The sequence below is a fragment of the Malania oleifera genome, chromosome 3 (genome assembly GCF_029873635.1).
Source record: "Malania oleifera isolate guangnan ecotype guangnan chromosome 3, ASM2987363v1, whole genome shotgun sequence".
Lineage (NCBI taxonomy): Eukaryota > Viridiplantae > Streptophyta > Magnoliopsida > Santalales > Ximeniaceae > Malania > Malania oleifera.
Genome location: NC_080419.1, coordinates 11630392 through 11651621, shown reverse-complemented (window position 1 = coordinate 11651621; position 21230 = coordinate 11630392). Strand labels below are relative to the sequence as shown.

The 21230-nt window shown below is 37.2% G+C and overlaps 1 protein-coding gene across 1 annotated transcript; it reads left to right on the top strand.

Moving 5' to 3' along the window:
* Positions 1–10662: 10662 nt before the first annotated feature.
* On the top strand, positions 10663–12212 carry LOC131151844 (late embryogenesis abundant protein D-34-like). The gene is made up of 3 exons (XM_058103294.1): positions 10663–11277; positions 11372–11665; positions 11768–12212. Exons 1-3 carry the CDS (start codon positions 10951–10953, stop codon positions 11924–11926), a joined length of 780 nt encoding a protein of 259 aa, XP_057959277.1. The 5' UTR covers positions 10663–10950; the 3' UTR covers positions 11927–12212.
* The last annotated feature ends 9018 nt before the right edge of the window (positions 12213–21230 follow it).

The window sequence follows — 21230 nt, the reverse complement described above, 5'->3', positions numbered from 1 at the left end:
CTGGTAATGTATTTGGAGGATGTATCATTTATTTTCGTTGCTTTTATATAATGAATATGGTATCAGGAACACAGTGGTTACTAAAGTAGCACCCGGGCCCCACGTGGTGGGTTAGGGCGTTACACTACCCTTCCATTAGAGAGTACCTTTTTGCCACTAGTTTGGCCTTGAATCATTTACCATCTCTTTCTGAAATATCATCTTTCTTCTTGAATATTCATTTTCATCCCATTGTTTTCTTTCCCTTAGGAAGTTCTACTAACTCTCAAGTCTGAATTTTTATGCAAAGACTTCCCCTTTTCCATTGTAACTTCCACTATAAAAAAATAAGGTTATTAGTGAAAGATCGAAATCGTCACTAATAGTATTAGTGACGGTTTTATAAGTATTAGTGACGATTTTGAATCAGTTGTTATAACTGCGGTTACTAATAATTATTAGTGACGAATTTTACAAATCGTCACTAATAATGGAGTATTAGTGATGGATTATAACCATCACTAAAACCCTAATATCGTCACTATAAACTCTACATTGGCTTGGCTCAAAATCGTCACTAATAGTAGAGTATTAGTGACGAATTTAAAACTATTCCTAATACTTTGAAATTCGTCACTAATATTCTACTATTAGTAATGGTTTTGAAACATTCACTAATACTTAAAACTGTCACTAATAATATACTATTAGTGACGAATTTAAAACTGTCACTAATACTTTGAAATTTGTCACTAATACTCTACAATGAATGACGATTTTGAAACCTTCACTAATACTTTGAAATTCGTCACTAATATTCTACTATTAGTAATGATTTTGAAACCTTCACTAATACTTAAAAAATGGACAATTATTAGTGATAATCGTCACTAATAATTTAAAATTAATATTTTTTTAATTATTAATTCCTATAAAAATCTGTAATTACATTTTTGCATATATAACATTAAACCATAATTACTAAAAAATTCATAAATTATTCAAGATTCTAATTCAAAATTCTAATTCAAAAATACAAATACAAATACATTATATAAATTCAATTAAAATACAGAAATTCCATCTGTTTAGATAACAAAAAAAAAAAAAAAATACAAAAAAATTCAAAATTCAAATTCAAATACAAATGCATTATACAAATTCAAATTAAAATACAGAAATTCTATCTTTTCAGATAACAAAAAAAATACAAAAAAATTATCAAAAGCTACATCCGACTATAGTGCATGACATCGTGCTGATGTTGTGATAGTTGCAAACACTACAAACTATGAATTAAAAAAAAAAATTAGTATACGATTTTTGAACATATATGTATACGTACCATAAGTATCAATGATTTGATGGCAAAATAATCGGATATTCGGACACTAATGCGAAAGAAAAAACTAGAAAAAAAGAAGAAGACTTGAGAGAAGTATAATAATTGAAGTGCGATTATGGGAAACGTACATCGGAGGAATTACTGATGAGTTCATAAAAAAATTTAATCATTTGGTGTATTATGAATAGTAATCTGCAATGTTGTTCACATAAGAATGAGGTTTAATATTCGTTTAACTTTCACTTATTCTTTCAAAAATATTTTAACATTCATTTTATCATAATTATCTTTGCATATGATTTTATTTTGGAAAAATTTTAATGAAATTTCGGGAGCATGCCGTCTATAAATTGGACATTTTCTCAAAAACCTGTACCTGAAACCTAGTTGTTTTCAGCAAATAAATCATTTTAAGCATGCAACAACCTAAATCCACTACTAGCATGCAATTTACAATATACTGCATCAGCCATGCAGTTGGCATTTAACGCAAACATGTATTCTAGTAGTTCAATTTACAATTCCTATAACATAATACCATCCATAAGAAAGATTGTCATTTGGTGCATTATGAATAGTAATCTGCAATATTGTTCACATAAAGGATGAAGTTTAATATTCGTATAACTTTCACTAATCCTTTCAAAAAATTATTATTTTGAATGTAACAATAGTTTGATAATATTATATTATAGGGGCATTGTTGTCCAACCCACTAAAATAGGGCTGCAATTTGGTTCAAAAAGTAGTATTTCCATGGGAATGGGGGAGCGTTACCCATCTGGAGGGTGGGAATAGTTTAATGACCCGAAGAATAATGGTATATAAATAATAAAAGAAAAGAAAATGGGAACCGGAAATAGAAGGAGGCAGTCGACGACATTGCATTTTGGAAAGGAAAAATCCCATGAATTTTTCAGCTCCTCGTTGACGAATACAGGGGACTCGTCGACGAGGGTATAACAGGAGCTCATCGACGAGGATAGGATTCGTCGACGAAAATATAATTGGGCTCGTCGACGAGGAAATACCAAGAGGATGATTTTGGGGTTTCTGAATTTTGTTGACGAAGGGGAGAGTTCATCGATGAATTTTGTATTGACCTCGTCGACGAGGTGACGTGGCTCGTTGATGAAGGCCACAATTTAAATAGGGTTAAAACGTGATTTTTAGTCATTTTTTAGCGCAGGAACTCCCTCTCTCTCCTCCCTTCGGCTTCCTCTCCTTCTCTCTTCGATTTCGGGCCGAATTTCCACCGGTTCGACAATCTGAAGCCACCCCGAAGCTCCTAGGGTAGTTCTCTACAAGCCTACCGGAGCGGATCGTTGGTGGGGCTGAGGTGGAAACCATCCCAAATCTAGGGTAAGACTTTCTACTCAATATTTGGATTTTTGACAGTTGTAGAAAGTATTATACGCGTAGAAATACTAAACTTTAGTTCTGGGGAATGCTGTTCCAGGGTGTTGAGTTGGGAACCTTGCGGGTGCGGGACAGATTTTCTTAGGGGCTTTTCAAGAATCAGGTAAAAGGATAAACTAAGTTAGTATTTTATGAAAAATATGTATATTGTTATAGCATTTGGTTTCAGGAAAATAAATATATTTATATATGATTTATATCTGAGAAAATACTGTTAAAATGATGGTATGTTGACTATGTGAAAAACCTGTTAGTGTGGTATGAGTAGAAATTGTTTTGAAATACTGTTTTCTGGAAATGTGATTATGATACAAATTTTTATAATGGAAAACTGACGTACGAGCTGACATTTTTATATGTTTTGCCGGCGTATGGGCCGTGCTATGTGTATGATTTGCCAGTATACGGGCTAAGCTATGGATATATTTTGCCGGCGTACGAGCCATGTTATGGATGTGATTTGCCAACGTACTGACTATGCTATGATATGATTTGCCAGCGTACGGGTCAAGTTATGGATGTGATTTGCCAGCGTACGGGCTATGCTATGATTTGTCGGCTTATGGGCCGAGCTATGGTAAAATGTGAAATACCGGCGTACGAGCTGATGATTTTTCATGATATACGTATATATGCAAAATGATATGATTGATCTGATAATTAATGATATGAGATATCCATGTATCACAGTTTCAGTATATGTCATATGATATTAGAACCTGGTTGGCTTGGTCTATGCTAGCACTTGCACGGTACCGTTGCTATGTGTCCATGATCATCATGATCATGATATCTGTGTTAACGCCGCTGTACGGAGTGGTGTGAGATTGGATGGTCGATGTGATTTTTAAGAAGGGTGTGAGTGCCGCTAGTGTACGGACCAGGTCAGGTAGACCCATCAGACTTACAGACTGTACTTTTGATTTGATAGTGGTCGGCCAACCATTGTCAGGTTCCGCCTTCAGGCCACACAACCTAGTCATGTGGGGGTAATACATGACAACAACCAGCTAACCTACCATGAATGTTTTTTTGTTATTATTATTATATGAGATGAAATATGTTCATGAAAATGCAGTATGTTCTACCATGTTTTGATAATATATATGTTTCCCAGATTTGACAAACAATTACTGAATATGTTTTGTATGGTATATGTATAACACGGAATACTCATGTTGCCACACACTGGTATTAGTTTATTTCCCTTACTGAGAGGTGTCTCACCCCAAAATTTTATAAACTTTTTAGGAGCCCCTGATAAGAGAGCGGGTAAAGCCCCGCTGATCTAGTACGGTAGATCTACCCTTCTAGAAGGGTAAGTATTTTGTTAGGGTCGGATGTATTTTGTGGAAATGGCCCTAAGACATCTTTTTAGGTTGAGTATTGTGTATATATGTGTACAGTGATTGTAGTTACTCTGGTATTGTGATGTATGGTATAATGAGGTGTTTATGATTTATGTTTCCTGCTGTAAAGGCTTCCATGATGTGTTTCTGATATATCCCTGGTACCCACGGGTCCAGGTTGATTATGATCTACTGAGATTTGTGATATTGATTTTATTATATTTTGGAAAAAAAAATATATGGGGAAATTAAGCAGGTCGTCACAAGTTCTCTAAACCATTACTAGTAAAGGACTAATACTGACGAATGTGCAAAACCGTCACAAATGCTGCGAAATAATTTTTTTTAAATAAAAGAACTATTAGTGACGGTTCTTTAAACCGTCACTAATAAGACACTAATAGTGACGAAAATCCAAAATCGTCACTACTACTATGAAATAAATTTTTTTCATTTTTTTAAAAATAAAAGAACTATTAGTGACGGTTCTCTAAACCGTTACTAATAAGGGACTAATAGCGACGAATGTGCAAAACCTGTCACTAATGCTGTATATATATACATATATATAGATACATGTATACAGTATTATTCAGATCAGTATTTATACCATAACTTTATACAGAATTTGTTATGCCATGTTTCCTATTACCGTAATATACATACAGAAATACAGAGGTAGCATCAAGATGCTACAGATGCAGTATACAATTTTACAGTATATATATAGTACATAAAGACAGCGTTACGGTAATTTTGGAAACATGATGAAAACAGTAAAAAAGTATATATGTATATAGTAACAGATCCCTGAGGAAAGGTACACAGACAGATACATATTACAGGGCACGGTACCGTTGCTAGATACAGATAAAGTGCAACCACATATCTTAGATAGTATGTGGGTACTGTCAGCCGTGCTCGGAGAGTATGCAGCTCCCCAGTACACTGGGTTGAGGGGGTCGGTTTGACGAGGTAGTATCCAGTCCCAAACTTAGGAGATGATGCAGTTTGGCCGGGTTGAGGTAGTGTAGAGTATGATGACTTATCTGGAGGGCCGACCAGATAGAGTTTCGCCTACGGGCCGCATAACCTTGTTATGAGGGGTTAAATCATGGCGTACAGAGTCCCTGGGATAAAAGCACAGTTATATATATTTACAGTTTTACAGTATATGATGAGAATAGTATGATATATTATCAGTATGAAAAGTAAAAAATACAGATGATACAGTGTATTTTAAATTGAGAAAGATAGATATGTTTGAAAGATATGTTTTACAGATTGTTGCATTACAGTTCAATTGCTATATTTTAAAGTACCTTTAACTTAGTTGCCACACACTAGTGATAACATATTTCCACTTACTGAGTATCGACTCACCCCATTACTTTAACATTTTTCAGGTGAGCCAGTGAGGCGAGCAGACCAGGCTCGCGAATAGAGTGTAGCTCAGATCACCTTGGTTGTAGGGTGAGTTTTTGGCAGAGTTGTGTATGTTTTTGGGATAGATGATACTAGAATGGCATTTTGTATGGTCTGTATATTCTAGAATCTGGTATTGTACAGTTTATGTATAAATGGTTTTATGATTTGTGTTTCCGCTGCATAGGAATGTTTATTGTATATAAAAAAAAAAAAAACAATGAAAAATGATAAGAATTTTGATCTCATTACAAAAAGAACTATTAGTGACAAATTGAATTTCCTTACTAATACCTGAACTATTAGTGACGGTTTTAAAAAACCATCATTAATACTGAATTTTTAGTGACAAAATTTCATCCTTCACTAATACCTCCGTCACCAAAAACCAGTTTTCTTGTAGTATTCCATCCACTTATTTCTCCTTGGACTAGAAACTGCATCCTAGAAATAATATAGATATCCACTACCACTAACTAGAGCAAAGGAGACAATATTCTCAAAATTATATCTCTACGGTGCATGAGTAATGTGTTTGGGTAAGTCTTTAGCTAGATTGTGGTCATTTGATTTCCGCTAACCATGCTGCTCAATTTAGGGCACCTTTGGTTAATGGCCTTGAAGTTTACCAAGCTCTATCTGCACCTCAAAATCCTTCTTGTATTTACTATCTTGTCCATCTTTTTTATATCTCAGCATTGATTTATCATCAAACACCACCTCTCTACTCATGAATACCTTCTTATACCCTAGATCTCATAACTTGAACCCGTTAACCCCTCTTTTCATAACCAATGAAAATAAACCTTTTAGATTTAGGGTCTTGTTTGGATTGAAGCTCACTAGGAATGTGAGCATATAATGGACGACCGAAGATCCTCAATGTAGAGTAGTGGACCTCTTGACCTATCCAAACTTGCTCAGCTACTTTACAATCCAGTGTGGTAGAATGTGACTTGTTAATAATATAACAGGCTATATCCACAAATTCTTGGGCAATTCTACATAGAATTACATACTCCTAACTTTCCCAAGTGGGGTCATGTTCATCCTTTCAGCCACCCCATTTTGTTGTGGAGTTTGATGAACTATAAAATGTCTGACAATTCTCTCACACCTGCAAAAGTTCATAAACTCATCAAAATTTTATTCTACCTCATTACTTGACCTAAGCCAATTCACTGATTTTACCATTTGTTTCTCAACCTTTGCCTTCCATTGCTTGAATTTGGAGAATACCCCTAACTTTTCCTTCATGAAGTAAACCCAAAGCTTCCTAGCGTGATCTTCAATGAAGCTAACAAAATATAAAACTCTATTCCTAGCTGGTACCCTTGTAGGCCCAATAACATCACTGTGAATATAATCTATAATACTCCGCTCTTTTGGGACGTTAACTTGAATTTTACTCTGCATTGTTTACCCAAAACACAATACTTGCAAAAAACGACTCCACACTACTTCAACTCTTTTAGAAATTTTATCTTATGGAGTTCTATCATACTCTGCTCACTCATATGTCCTAAGTGCATATGCTAGAGCTAAGTGTCAACTGTGTTGCTATTTAATGAAGCGACTACTACACTACCCGTAACTGTGTTACCTATTAGCCGTACAGATTGTTATCAACTCGTTTACCCTTCATAACAATTGTAGAATCCTTTGACACCTTTATGATTCCACTAAGAGTTGTTGAAAGCCCATGTAGTGTCTTTTCCAAGTAACCCAGAGAAATTAAGCAAGTTCTTTTTCAATTTTGAAGCATGTTTAACATTTTGTAATGTTCTAGCAATGTCATAAAACATTCAAATTTTCACAGTACTAACTCCAATTAGGACAAGGATGATCATCCTCGAGAACTACCGAATCACCATAATATTCCTTGCAATTATCAAACCACTATGGACAATAATGAAAGGAGCAACCAAAATCCATAGTCTAAGTAACCTTAAAAGAATTGTTACTTGAAGCAACCAAAAAAAGCTCTTCATCGTTTGAACTATCTGCCACAACACTTCTTAAAGGTCTATCTTTCTTGTCTTCCTTTTTCTTCCAAAGAGGAAAATTTCAATTATAGTGCCCTTTGTATTTGCACTTGAAGCATTCAACATACTTGGACCTTGATCTAGATTTTTATTTTCCCCTATGCTAATACTTCTCCTTGGATTTCCCTCTTCTATGTGTGGCCTTTGCAACCATGCCCTTTGGTTCATGGTCCTCTTTGTTGAGTCGTCTTCTGGCCTTCTTTGACTTGAGAACCTTAGAAACCTTTTCATAGCTTGGAGTAGATTTCCCATAGAATAGTATCATAACCAAGTGTTCGAATGAAGAAGGAAGAGAATATAACAACAACAACACTTTATCTTCGTCTTCAATCCTTACATACACTAGAGCAAATTGTTGAGAATATAATTGAATTGATTCATATGTTGATTCAGCTCTCCACCCCCTTGGGCATTCGGAGGAACAATAATGACTTTTTCAAGAGAAATTTATTAGTATTGCTCTTTGACATATAGACTCTCCAATTTTGCCCACAAATCCTTAGTAGTTTTCTCCTCTAACACATCGAATATGACAAAATTTGCCATTAAAATTGAATAGTAGTGAAGGTGATATGTTCTAGTTCAATCCAATCCTCTTCATCCATCTTCTCCAGTTTCTCTCTTGTCCTTGCCCTATAAACCTTTTGTTGAACTAGTAGATTGGTTACCCGGATTTGCCATAAGCTAAATTTTCTTTTACCATCAAATTTTTTGAATCTGGTCATCACCTTGCTCATCATTGCAACGATCTAGATGCAAACCCTAGAAAACCTAGCATGAAATTGGTGCTCTAATACCAATTGTTGTGAAATTATGCCCTACAATTATGTGCGCATGCACAACAAATACGAAAATTAAAAAAAAATTAAAAGCGAGAAGAATAACATGAATTTACGTGGTTTAGAAATGTGTCTACATCTATGAAATCCTTGATCAATTTTTACTATCAAATGAAAGACTGCTTTAAGATTTTAACTCTTGGATAAAATGTATATATATAGCCCCCTATGAAAATCCCAAAATACCCCCTAATGCACCCCCACTTAACTAGTCTAAACAGACAAGGAGATCTTGTGCATGGAGGGCTTAAGGGCACATAACTCAACAAGGTATATATAGTCCCATGTAAAAACTACAATAGAAACTATCTGACACCCTTACAATGCTTGGTTTATGTAAATATGAAGGTTTCGTGCATTGAGGGCTCAAGATTCTATACAATTAAGCTTCAATACTAGCAATGTTTTACTGGAAGTTTAAAACAACTGCTGGCATAGAGGGTATTTGGCAAGTGAGTCATACTAGAAGATTAATCCACTAGTAAAACCTCATTTTTATCAATGGATTTGATTTCCATTTTAGAAACTGCTAATAAAAAATTAAGTTTTGCACCAATATATCTTGCCAAATTTTTTACCACAAATTACTCTATGCGACGTCATCTTGCACTAAATGACTTCGTTTTGCTTTCCTAATAAACCCAAATTCAAAACCTAGATTACACAATTTGCTAGGGGACTGCTAGAATGGCTGTGCGTAGAGAGTCTTGCCATGGCGTAGGCCTTCACCATTCTCATCAATGAGCACTCTCGCGGCCTTCTCTTGATTTCTTGCAGGCCGCGGTCACCTTTCCTCATTTCTGGTCTCCAATTCTACAGGTCTTCCTCATTTTTGATTACTTTGAGCAGCGGTCTTCTTATTGCTATATAAATGTTAGAATTTTCCATATACCAGAGGTTGTAAAACCTTTCATAAGCGGTCTTTATAATTGCTGCTATATAAGACTTGTTACAGCGATTTAAAAAATTGTTGGTAAAAAGTTTTACTGATAGTTTTATGCCAGCAATTTTATTAACTAAAATAGTTGACGATGCATACACCAATGATTTTTTAGTCTTTACCAGTTGTTAAAATCAGTGGTGGAAGCCAAATTTCTCGTAGTGAGAGCATTTCAAATTGCTCCTGTATAACCTTCCTAAATATGAATCATTAACTATAATAATAATAATAATAATAATAATAATTGTTATTAATATTTAATTAGACATGCACATGTTAATTAATTCAAATTTTTTTATTCTTGTATATTATATATTAATACATAGTACCAATGCTTTTCATGTTTAAATTTGCATCACATTGTATTGGTGTTTTGTAAGCAATATTTTAAAAGTTTTTCTTTTATTGTTTCTTATTAATTATTTAAATAATTGAAAACTTCTTTATTTGTTGAAACTTTTTTAAGATTTGTGAACTAGGAGCGAGTATCTAAGCTCTTCCATGTGCACATAATATGAGATATGACCCAATATTTTTTTTCCCTCTATTATCTTTAGTTCATCCTGTTATTAGTTTAATTTTTACAATACACAATAATAAGATATATATTAAGTGAAGTAAATTATTTTAAATAAAATTATTTATGTCCTATGAATCAATAAATAACAGAAGTCAAAATACAAATGTTACTACAGTATAAATGGGCACAAAATTATTTAATTTTTACATATGCACAAAAATCTTAAGAGAGGTACTTAGACTAAGTTAGGAAGAAGGGCCACAAGGCCAATTTTTCCAACACTTTTATTTTTCAATATAAAAATAATAAGTAAATTTTGTCCAATCGAGTTGGCTCAAATAATAAGGGTGACTTATGATTTTAGTAATTCCAAGGTCATGAGTTTGATTCCCCGTTGAGAGTTTATTACTGATGAATTACTATAGATATGTCAATGGGTGAATGTTTTTATTTCCTAAATTTAGCATCGCCCCATAATATTTAAAGTGATGTCGTGGTGGTTGGAGTTTTTGAATTAAAAAAAAAGGAAGAAGTAAACTTCAAATTTTATAAATTTTTTTTTTGGTCAATTTGCAAAATCATGAAAAAAAAAAAAAAAAACTGTCTTAGAATGCTCAAATTAGTGATTAAAATTTTAAATTGACATGTATGACAAATGAGATGACGAGTCTGGCAGGCTTCAGAAGCAACGTAGCACCACCTGAGCTATTACAAAAGTGAGGTTTCAGAATCTAAAGCCACGTTTACTCACTACTCAGACAGTTGACTCTCTAAGTATGTATTCCAGATGGCTTACAGTTTGGATAAACCAAGGAGTTCTGCCACACGTAGCATCATGGTAGAGTGCCGGCAAAACCTGTCACGAGGACGATCTGTCCTGCCGCCACGTGTAATATACTACTTGTCCGACAGCCACGTGTTCCCAGAAAACAACGTGGCACCACAACTCTCACCGCCCCCACTCTCCTTAAATTCTCCAGACAAACTAGCCAGTCGAGCAAATTAGGTACGTTGCCAAAATACTGTCGAACACCGTTCAGTAGCAGACTCTGAGAAGTGAGAATTCATTGAATCACCCCGAGCGGCGGAATGAGCCAGGAGCAGCCACAGCGGCCTCAGGCCCAGCAAGAAAAACCCATGAAGTACGGCGACGTTTTTCCCGTCCAAGGTCAGCTGGCCGACCAGAAGGTGGCCCCGCAGGACGCGTCCATGATGCAGACTGCCGAAGCCAAGGTGTTGGGGCAAACCCAGAAGGGCGGCGCCGCCTCCACCATGCAGTCGGCCGCCGACCGCAACGAAAGGGCCGGTTACGTCGGTCACCGTGACCTCACGTACGTCACGGGAGAAGAAGGCGTCACCGTTGCCGAGATCGATGTCCCAGGAACGCACGTTGTTACAGAATCAGTTGCCGGACAGGTCATTTGAGAAACCTAATATTATCATTTTAAAGGTTGTTATGAGCTTAAATTGTTCTTTTGTTTTGAGAATTGAGTTGCATATATAATTGTAGGTGGTGGAGCAATATGCGAAGCCAACGCCGCAGGAGATGACCGAGCCGGTGGGAACTCGGGTGCAGCAGCGGTCAATCACCATAGGGGAGGCGCTGGAGGCGACGGCACGTACTGCGGGGCACAAGGCGGTTGACCAGAGCGATGCCGCCGCAATACAGGCTGCGGAGGCCAGGGCGTTGGGGAGTTCTGCTACGCCCACCGGGGGCGTCGGCGCCACAGCTCAAGCGGCAGCTTCTCTCAACGATGAAGTGGTTCTGGAGGAGGACAAGGTTATGCTGACTGAGGTCTTAGCGGTAAGATAAGATTAACGTATCATTAATATATATATATATATATACACACACGCAAGAGCATATATGTGGTTTTGAAATTTGGGAGCATGCATATGCATGCAGGATGCGACTATGAAGCTGCCGTTGGACAAGGTGGCGACGCGGGAGGATGCGGAGGGAGTGCTGACTGCGGAGCTCAGGAACAAACCCACTGTTACCACTTACCCAGGAGGAGTGGCGGAGACTGTGACTACAGCTGCCAGGCTAAACGAGACCATATAATATTTATATCTATACAATATAGAGCTCAGGAATATGCATGCTGTCTCGTAGACGTACTCCAAATTTTTTTTTTTGGGTCGGCACATTGCTGGGGGCGTAGATAGGGTGGTAGTTCTTAAGCTTATGTTGAGCCGGTACTTAATAGTAGTGAGTACATGTTTGTAGTTCCAAGAGTCAAAACTCCTACCTGTTTTTGTATGGAGGTTTATGTGTTCCGCAGCGTTTTGGCATGCATGTAATGAGGGGACGTACTGTTTGAATAAATGGGTGGAAACGTTATGAATAAGTTTGCTTCTTTTCTAGCTAGTTCTACTTATCGAGCTACAGCCCACACTGTCGATTAATATCAATGTTATGTTTATGATTTTAATTTTATTGGACATGCATGGGCATATATGCATAGAAGTAGTTTTTAAATAAATAAGAAAATGTCATGCATAAAAAGCGCAAGAACTTTGTTGATTCTCTCTCTACAAATCGTTAATATTAATTGAGTTTTTAAATAAGAAAATTTCATGCATAAAAAGCGCAAGAACTTTGTGGGTTCTCTCAACAAGTCGTAAGAGAACTTTTACTAATTAGGATTTTGTAAATGGACCTGTGGAGTGTTAAAAATAATGAACTAGTATTATTGTATTTCTTATGTAAAAGAGTATACATGGTGCCTATTTATATAGGAGTGCCTATTTATATAGGAGGCACTCCGTGCATAAAAAGCGTAAGAATGAATTTTATGGGTTCTCTCTATAAGTCAAGTTCTTACTATGGAATTGTGGAGTGCTAGAAATAATGAACAAGCATATTATTATATTACCTATTTATATAGCCTGTAAAAGTAAATAGGAGTGCACTATAAGTGTAGTATAATAGGAGTACACTACAAGCGTAGTACAAGTAAATAAGGATTGAGCTTTAGTTCAAAGTCGAATACACATTAATAACCCTTTTCAAACTCAAGGTGGATGGGAGACCAGTTTGAAGTTGTCAACCAAAGCACGATGACGTCCCTTAAGATGTGACATGGTGAAGATATCTGCAAACCGATCTTTAGAAGAAATTGAGAAGAGCTTGAGAGTACCATGGACAAGATGATGACGGATCAATGTCGATGTGTTTACTCTTTTCAAGGAAGATGTCATTGTGAGCAATGTGAATGGCACTTTGATTGTCACAATAAAGAGAAGTAGCAGAGGATGTGGACACACCTAAGTCTTTGAGAAGCCATCGTAGCCAAAGGAGCTTTGATGTGGTATCAACAAGGGCATGATATTCTGTTTCAGTATTAGAGCGGGCCAGAAGGGTTTGTTTATTACTTTGCCAAGAAATTAGAGAAGTGCCAAGAAGAAAACAATAATCAGTGGTGGACCTGCGATCAGTGGGATCTCCTGCCCAATCAGTATCAGAGAATGCATTGAGAACAAGGGAAGACTGAGCAGAGTAGAAAAGGTCATGGAAGAGAGTCCCCTTCAAATATCGAAAAGTATAGTGTGTCGATCGTGGAGTAGACAGATACTGGCTCACCTAGTGAACAACATAGGAGATGTTTGAACGGGTGACAGTGAGATAAACTAGGATGCCAACCAAGTGTCTATAAAGAGAGGGATTAGACAATGATTTCCCCCTTGAGGAAGTTAGATGCGCATTAAGTTCAACTGGAGTGTCAATAGTCTTACTATTAGTGAGTCTAGCTTGAGACAAGAGTTTAGATGCATACTTGGCTTGAGAAATGTAAAGACCATATGTGGAATGAGTGATTTCAAGACCTAAGAAGTAGCTGAGATGACCAAGATCTTTCATCTCGAACTTCTAATTGAGAAAATCCTTGAGTTCTTGAATGCCACTGAGGTCATCACCAGTTATGATCATATAATCCACATATAGGATAAGCAAAATGGTGCCTTTATCAGTTCAACGAAGAAATAAGGAAGAATCAAAAGGACTGACAGTGTAACCCAAGCGAAATTTGGTGGAGTTGAACTTGGTAAACCAAGCTTGTGGAGTTTGTTTAAGACCATAAAGTGCATGTCAAAGTTGACAAACCTTGTTTGGTTCAACAGAGAGACTAGGTGGAGGTTGCATATAAACTTCTTCACTAACTCCCCATTAAGGAAGACATTTTTGACTTCCATCTAAAAAAGGTCTCACTTACTAGCGGCAGCAATAGCTAAGAGGGCACAAACAAATGAGATACGAGCAACTGGAGCAAAGGTCTCCTCATAATCAATCACATACTCCTGTGTAAAACCTTTTGTAAAAAGACGATCCTTATAGTGCTCAATGGACCCATCAGAGCGAGTATTGATCTTGTAGATCCACTTACAACCAACAACATACTGTCTAGGAGGGAGAGTAACCAAATCCCAAGTATAACTCTTAGATAATGCATCAAGTTCCTCTTTAGTTGCAATCTTCCACAAAGGGATAGTGGAGGCCTCACGATAGGTGTGAGGTGTAGTTACAGGTACCCTTATTGCTTTTTCATATAAATCTGTTGTTTTATTTGGTACAAGTGCTACCCATTCTTTTGTTTCATCGGTATATGCTAAGTTAATGGGATATGAGGCACACTTGTTGGACGTTGGGTTGGCTGTAGCTACGCCAATTGGATCAGTGGTGAGATGTAGGAGAGTACTCAGGAGCTTTCTAGTGATTATTCAGGGAAAGGTATTGCTAGCTGATCTTGTGATGTTAGATATGCAGGGGTTTGATATAATTCTGGGTATGAATTGATTGACAATTAACCATGCTAGTATCAATTGTCACTTGAAAGAAGTGTTTTTTATAGCTCCAGGTGAGCAAGAATTTAGATTTCTTGGTTCATATATCCGTTCTTTACCACAGCTTGCGTCAGCCATTCAGGTGAGGAAACTGATTCAAGAAGGCTGCCAGGGATTTATTGCCTACATAAATGAATTGCCAGTAGAAGAATTGGAACAAGCTGATATTTTTATGGTCAAAGAATTCTCAGATGTATTTCTAGAAGAATTACCTGGTTTGCCACCAAATCGTGAAGTTGAATTTACTGTGGATCTTTTTCCAGGGTTAGCGCCAGTGTCTAAAGCACCTTACCGAATGACCCCAGTTGAGTTAAAAAAACTAAAAGATCAATTGCAAGAATTTTTGGATAAGGGATTTATCAAGCCCAGCGTGTCACCCAGGGGAGCACCAGTTCTATTTGTGAAGAAGAAAGATGGGACCATGAGGATGTGTATAGATTACAGAGAGATAAATAAACGAAAAATTAAGAATAAATATCCTCTTCCCAGGATTGATGATTTGTTTGATCAGCTTCAAGTGATCCAGGTTTATTCTAAAATTGACCTGCGGTTGGGTTATCATCAGGTGAAAGTGAGGGCAGAAGACATCTCAAAGACGGCTTTTCAAACGAGATATGGGCATTACGAGTTCCTAGTGATGCCATTTGGGTTGACTAACACACCAACAGTATTTATGGATTTAATGAATTGAGTGTTCCATCAGTACTTGGACCAGTTTGTAGTTGTATTCATTGATGATATACTAGTCTACTCAAAGGGTTTTGAGGAGCATGAGCATCATTCAAGGCTGATATTATAAACATTGAGAGAGAGAAAGTTGTATACGAAATTCAAGAAATGTGAATTCTGGCTAAGGCAAGTTTCTTTTCTCAGTCATGTGATCTCCGAGGCAGGTGTATCAGTTGATTCGAGTAAGATAGAGGCAGTAATGAATTGGGTAAGGCCAGGGAATGTTCAAGAAGTCAGGAGTTTTCTGGGATTGGCAGGCTACTACCAATGTTTTTCTTGACAGTTTCTCCAGTTTATCAAGTCCGTTGACACGACTTACAAGGAAACTGCACCTGTTTCTTGATGAGGACAAAATTCTCATGCCATCAGCTTGTTACACATTTCAAAGGATGAGAAGAATAAATTCTTCAAATGGTTGAAATCAGTGAACTTTCCCAATGGATATGCATCGAACATAGCTCAATGCATAAACACGAAGGAAGGGAAGTTGCTAGGAATGAAAAGTCATGACTGTCACGTCCTTCTACAATGGGTTCTACCTGTTTTCCTTCATGGACACTTGACTGAAGATGTTCGCTCGGTGCTGATTGAGCTGGGATTCTTTTTTTGGCATTTGTGCTAAAAAAAATTGAGTATACATACTTGAATGGTTAGAGAATGACATCGTGATCATACTATGCAAGCTGGAGAAAATTTTTCCACCAGCATTCTTCGATGTGATGGTCCACCTAACTGTCCATTTACCAAGGGAGGCCATAATTGGAGGACCAGTTCAATATCGTTGGATGTACCCTATTGAGAGGTAAAGTATAAAGTCCTTATATAATGGTCACGCGATTTCCTTGTTTTTATTTTTATTTTTCTTTATTGTGTCTACAAGTCTATAATGCTATGTAAAATGCACAGATTCTTGTTCACTTTGAAGGGGTACGTGCGCAATAAGGCACAACTGGAAGGTTCAATCATTGAGGCGTATATTGACAGTGAATGTCTTGCATTTTGCTCAATGTATCTACATAATATTGACACAATGTTCACTCGTGATGAGCGAAATGCAGACGTTCATGCTATTAATGTCGAAGATGAAGAACCCATGAGCTTTATATTTTGAGAAAATGTTCGGCCTCTCGGTGCACGAGTTTACGATTTTATTGATATGGACTACCTAGAAAATGCTCATTTTTACGTCCTCAACAATTGTGATGAAATTGTTCCATATATCGAGTACGTGGTTTCAAACTCCTTACTTTGCATTGTATTTACATATGCATAATTATATACTTACTTGACATTAACATGTACCACTGTTGCATATAGTGAACATAAAGCTAAACTCCTGGCCCAAAATGAACGGAATGTTGATGAAAGACATAAGAAGGAATTTATCAACTGGTTTGGGAGTCGAGTAAGTAACAAAAATTGCTTGAGTGAGAAGCAATGTATGTTTTCACTATTGACGGTTTATTATTCTAAACTTCTGTTTATTTAATAGATGAAATTCATGTATTACAATAAGGAACCAACGACAAGTAAATATTTGTACGTGTTGGCATGTGGCCCTGATCAATGAGTTAACCGCTACAGCGGTTGCACTGTCAACAGGTTATGATTTCATACAAAGTCCCTCAAACTGCATAGAAGAACCAAAAATTGTGGGGTTGCGGTGCTAGGCACAGAAGGAGAAGAAGAAATTGACTACTTTGTTGTGTTGGATGACATTATAAAGCTTAGCTATGGAGCAAACAGAGTCGCCCACCTGTTCAAGTGTACTTGAAGGGACATCGGCAGTAAAAAAGACTGAGATAAACACCGATGCCTATTTCACCAGTGTCAATTTTAGCAAGACCTGGTATCAAAATGACCCTTTCGTGCTTGCGACATAGGCAGAACAAGTGTTTTACCTTAAAGACACCAAATTGAAGGGTGAATGACATGTTGCCCAAAAGATTCCTCCTCGAAGTTTGTACGCTATTGCAGAAGTTGTAAATAGTGAGATGAATGCCAGTGAGACTGCATTCTAAGAAGATGAGCCATCTGTCCATGCAGTAGCGCAATTTGTTGTAGATGTTGTCGAAGAAGGCGCCGATCCTATACCATTACATAGGGATGGTTCCAGGGCAGAACACGTAGGGACTGCTGACATTACAATTGAACCTTCTGTAGACGGTCACTTCATCGACGATGAGGAAATTGATGGGGAAGATGAAATAGGGGCCGAGTACTGTAGTGAAGAGGAAAACACTTTAGAAAGTGAGGATTATACCGATATTGAGGATGTATAGGGGGTAAGCATGTTATTTTTGTCACTATGTATCTGACATGTGTAAATAACTTAAAAATAGATGTACACTGCATCCATCTAATATTCGTACTTCTTATATTTACTTGTCTATTTTTGTCACTATGTATCTGACATGTGTAAATAACTTAAAAATAGAAGTATGCTGCATCTATCTAATATTTGTACTTCTTATATTTACTTGTCTATTAATTTGCAGATATGGCACCAGGAGGCCGACGTTGGAGAAATCCTTTCAGGCACACGAGTAAATTGCATGAGGATGATTCGACATCCTCCAGACCAGTGGACCCTGTCGATCCTAATGCAGCGGCACCATTGTCTGAGCCATCGGCACCTCGGCCAGACATGGATACCACTTACGCAACTAATACGCAGGGTGAGTTGCCGACTGTCATGAGCAGTGTTGGTATGGATGCGATTAATTTATTTACATGTCAACTGTTGATGATAGTTATTCACGTGTATGATTATAATCTTGTTCTTAAATTAACTCTACTTTCAGCATCTACATCCATGGTTAGGTCAGGCTGTGGTGCAGCGAAGAACATATTGTTGAAGAAGCACCTGGATAAGATTAAACAGTGCATTTGGATTGACATTCCTCCAGGATACACTGCCCTGCTGAACAATTGGTGCACCGTGTAGACGAGGGAGCTCGACATTATATGCTAACAGTATGCTCCAGTCACCATATTCAGCTGGCTGTAGGTGACTCAGGAGCAGCGCATGGTTCTTTACATATGCATTTTGGTAAGTTCCCTAACCCTATAAAGCTGTTTTTAATTTAAATGTTTTTTTTAACTTTTAATATACTAGCCAATTAACAATTGTCTAACATTGTAATTGTATTACCTATATATGTAGGAGGAGTTTGATATGGACATCCTCGAGGATGACTATGTGAGGAGGGCGGTCGACGTCCAATTGTGTAATAAATTTAAGAGCTATCGCTAAAAAATGCGCTCCTATTTTCGAGCGATGGGAGATGAAGCAGAAGCACGGTCATATGATAAGATATCCCAAGAGGATTGGGACGTGGTGTGTTGCCATTTCCGCGACCCGCACTATCAAGTGATGTATTTGTATTATAATCACTAATTTTTCACAATGATGTCGCTAATAAGTCGTCATTACATCTTCATTGTAGGGCATATATGAAACAAATGCTGCGAACCGTAGCAAACTCCTTATGACGCATTGCAATGGATCGAGGCTATTCGTAAATCATCGCCAGGTAATTACTATATATAAAATTATCTGACCATTACATGACATAAAACTAATGATATCTTATATGATAATGTAACGTGATCCTGAGACTAGCGTAGAAGAGCCGCTGCCGGATCTGTATCAGAGAACACACCAATGACGATCAGGGGAGTGGTGCGAGGGTGCGTAGGACAGACATGTACGTGAAGCAAAAAATTTAGTTTATTACTTTATTCAAAACATCAAAGTTGTAGTCTTACTTATTGTAACAACCTCAAATTCTCAATATATAATGTAACAAATTAAATGAAAAAGTCAACCCAAACCCGTGGGTAACGAGGACACCTGTCAATCACAGCGGAAACCTAAGCAACAGCAAACATAAAATCTCGAACATCCAACCATAAAACCTAATACCAGAGTTTACTATATCATCAAAGTACTATTACTATATACAACCTCCAAAAAGTCAAAATAACACTAGGATCGTATAACAAAAATCTCCCGATCCTAGTTCAATGCTTACCCTTCTAGTAGGGAAGCTCCAATCACTCAATGGCGGCCCTAACCCACCGGTCTCTTTGGGTTTCCTGAAAATCATTTAATGTTTGGGGGTGAGACACTTGTCAGTAAGGGAAAATAAACTAAACATAACCGTGTGGCAACATGAATATTTAATGTAATTATACATATACGGTACATTTCATATATCTGTAGACATTTATCATAACATACTAAATAATCATATACTTTCATAATTGCTGATAAATAATATCGTACGTAAACATCTGTTATATTGATTATACTGAAAACATACCCAAGATGAATAGCTAGCTGGTGTCATGTATTACCCCCTATGACGGGTTGTGTAGCTTGAAGGCGGGACCCGACAATGGTTGGTCGACCACAACCGAGTCAAATATGTCTGCAAGTGTGATGGGCCCGCCACACCTTGGTCTGGACTACCAGATAGACGTCCACACTCTACTGAAAGCCACATCGACTATCCATCTCTCACCCCCTCGTGGGGTGGATAGCACTAATCTGAACATAGATATTTGATCTATATATAGCTACGATATCGAGCCCTTGAACTGAACTAAACTAACATCCGGGTTCTGATAACATATAATACATGATTATACATAACATTATTATGACCTTGTGCCGAACATATCGTAATTACAGCCTCGTGCCGAGCATAACATAATTACGACCTCGTGCCGAACATATCATAATTATGGCCTCGCGCCGGATTCATTTTAGATATATACATTCTAAAAATAAATCAATTATCATGTATTCGTCAAAATTATCATAACATAACATATCTTTTCATAATACCTGAAAACATACTTTGCTCATAAAATCTTTCATATCATAATACGTTTAACGTAAAATAATATTCATGCCACACATGCACTGTATAAAATCATACTTCTTATTCTAAAATCATAATTTTCTGGCATCTCATACATACATATACATTTCAACATAATAGCAGTATTTCCCAAACGTACATTTCATCCATAATATACAAATATAACATATGCTTTTCTAAAAATAAATTTACTCATAATTAATAATAATTTGCATGAAAAATAACTGTTTTAGTTTATTCCCTTACTTGACTACTAAGAAAGCCCCTAAAATTTTCTGGTCTAACCCCCGTAGGATTTCCTGATCAATACCCTGAAACTGAAAATTCCCAGTATTAAACCTCAGTATTTTCGCGTGTATATCATTTCCTATAACTATCACAAGACCAAATTTGACTTCAAAAGCCTTACCTTAACTCAGGGATGATTTCCAACTTGCTTTCACCAATGATCCGCTCTGGAAAATTTGGAGAGACTTCCCCAGGAGTGTCGTGGTGACTTTGGATTGTCGATTCGGCATAAATCTGACCCAAAATCAACGAAAGAGGGAGAGAGAACCGAAGGGGAGAGAGAGAGGCGAGTGTTGCTTAGTTGAGAAGTTAAAAACCGGATTTTTCATATTTATAGAACTGGATTCATCGACGAGCCACGTCATTCATCGACGAGTCCTTCAATAATTTCATCGACAAAATTCAGTCCTCTTCAATGAAATTCAGTCAATTCAAAACCTCTCTCGGTAACTCTTCGTCGACGATTCCCCTGTATTCGTCGATGAATTCTCTAAAACCCTCATCGACGAATCCCCTGTATTCGTCGATGAATTCTCTAAAACCCTCATCGACGAATCCCTTGTATTCGTCGACGAAGCCCTGATGTTTCCCCTCGGTTATTCCTTCCAAAGTACAATG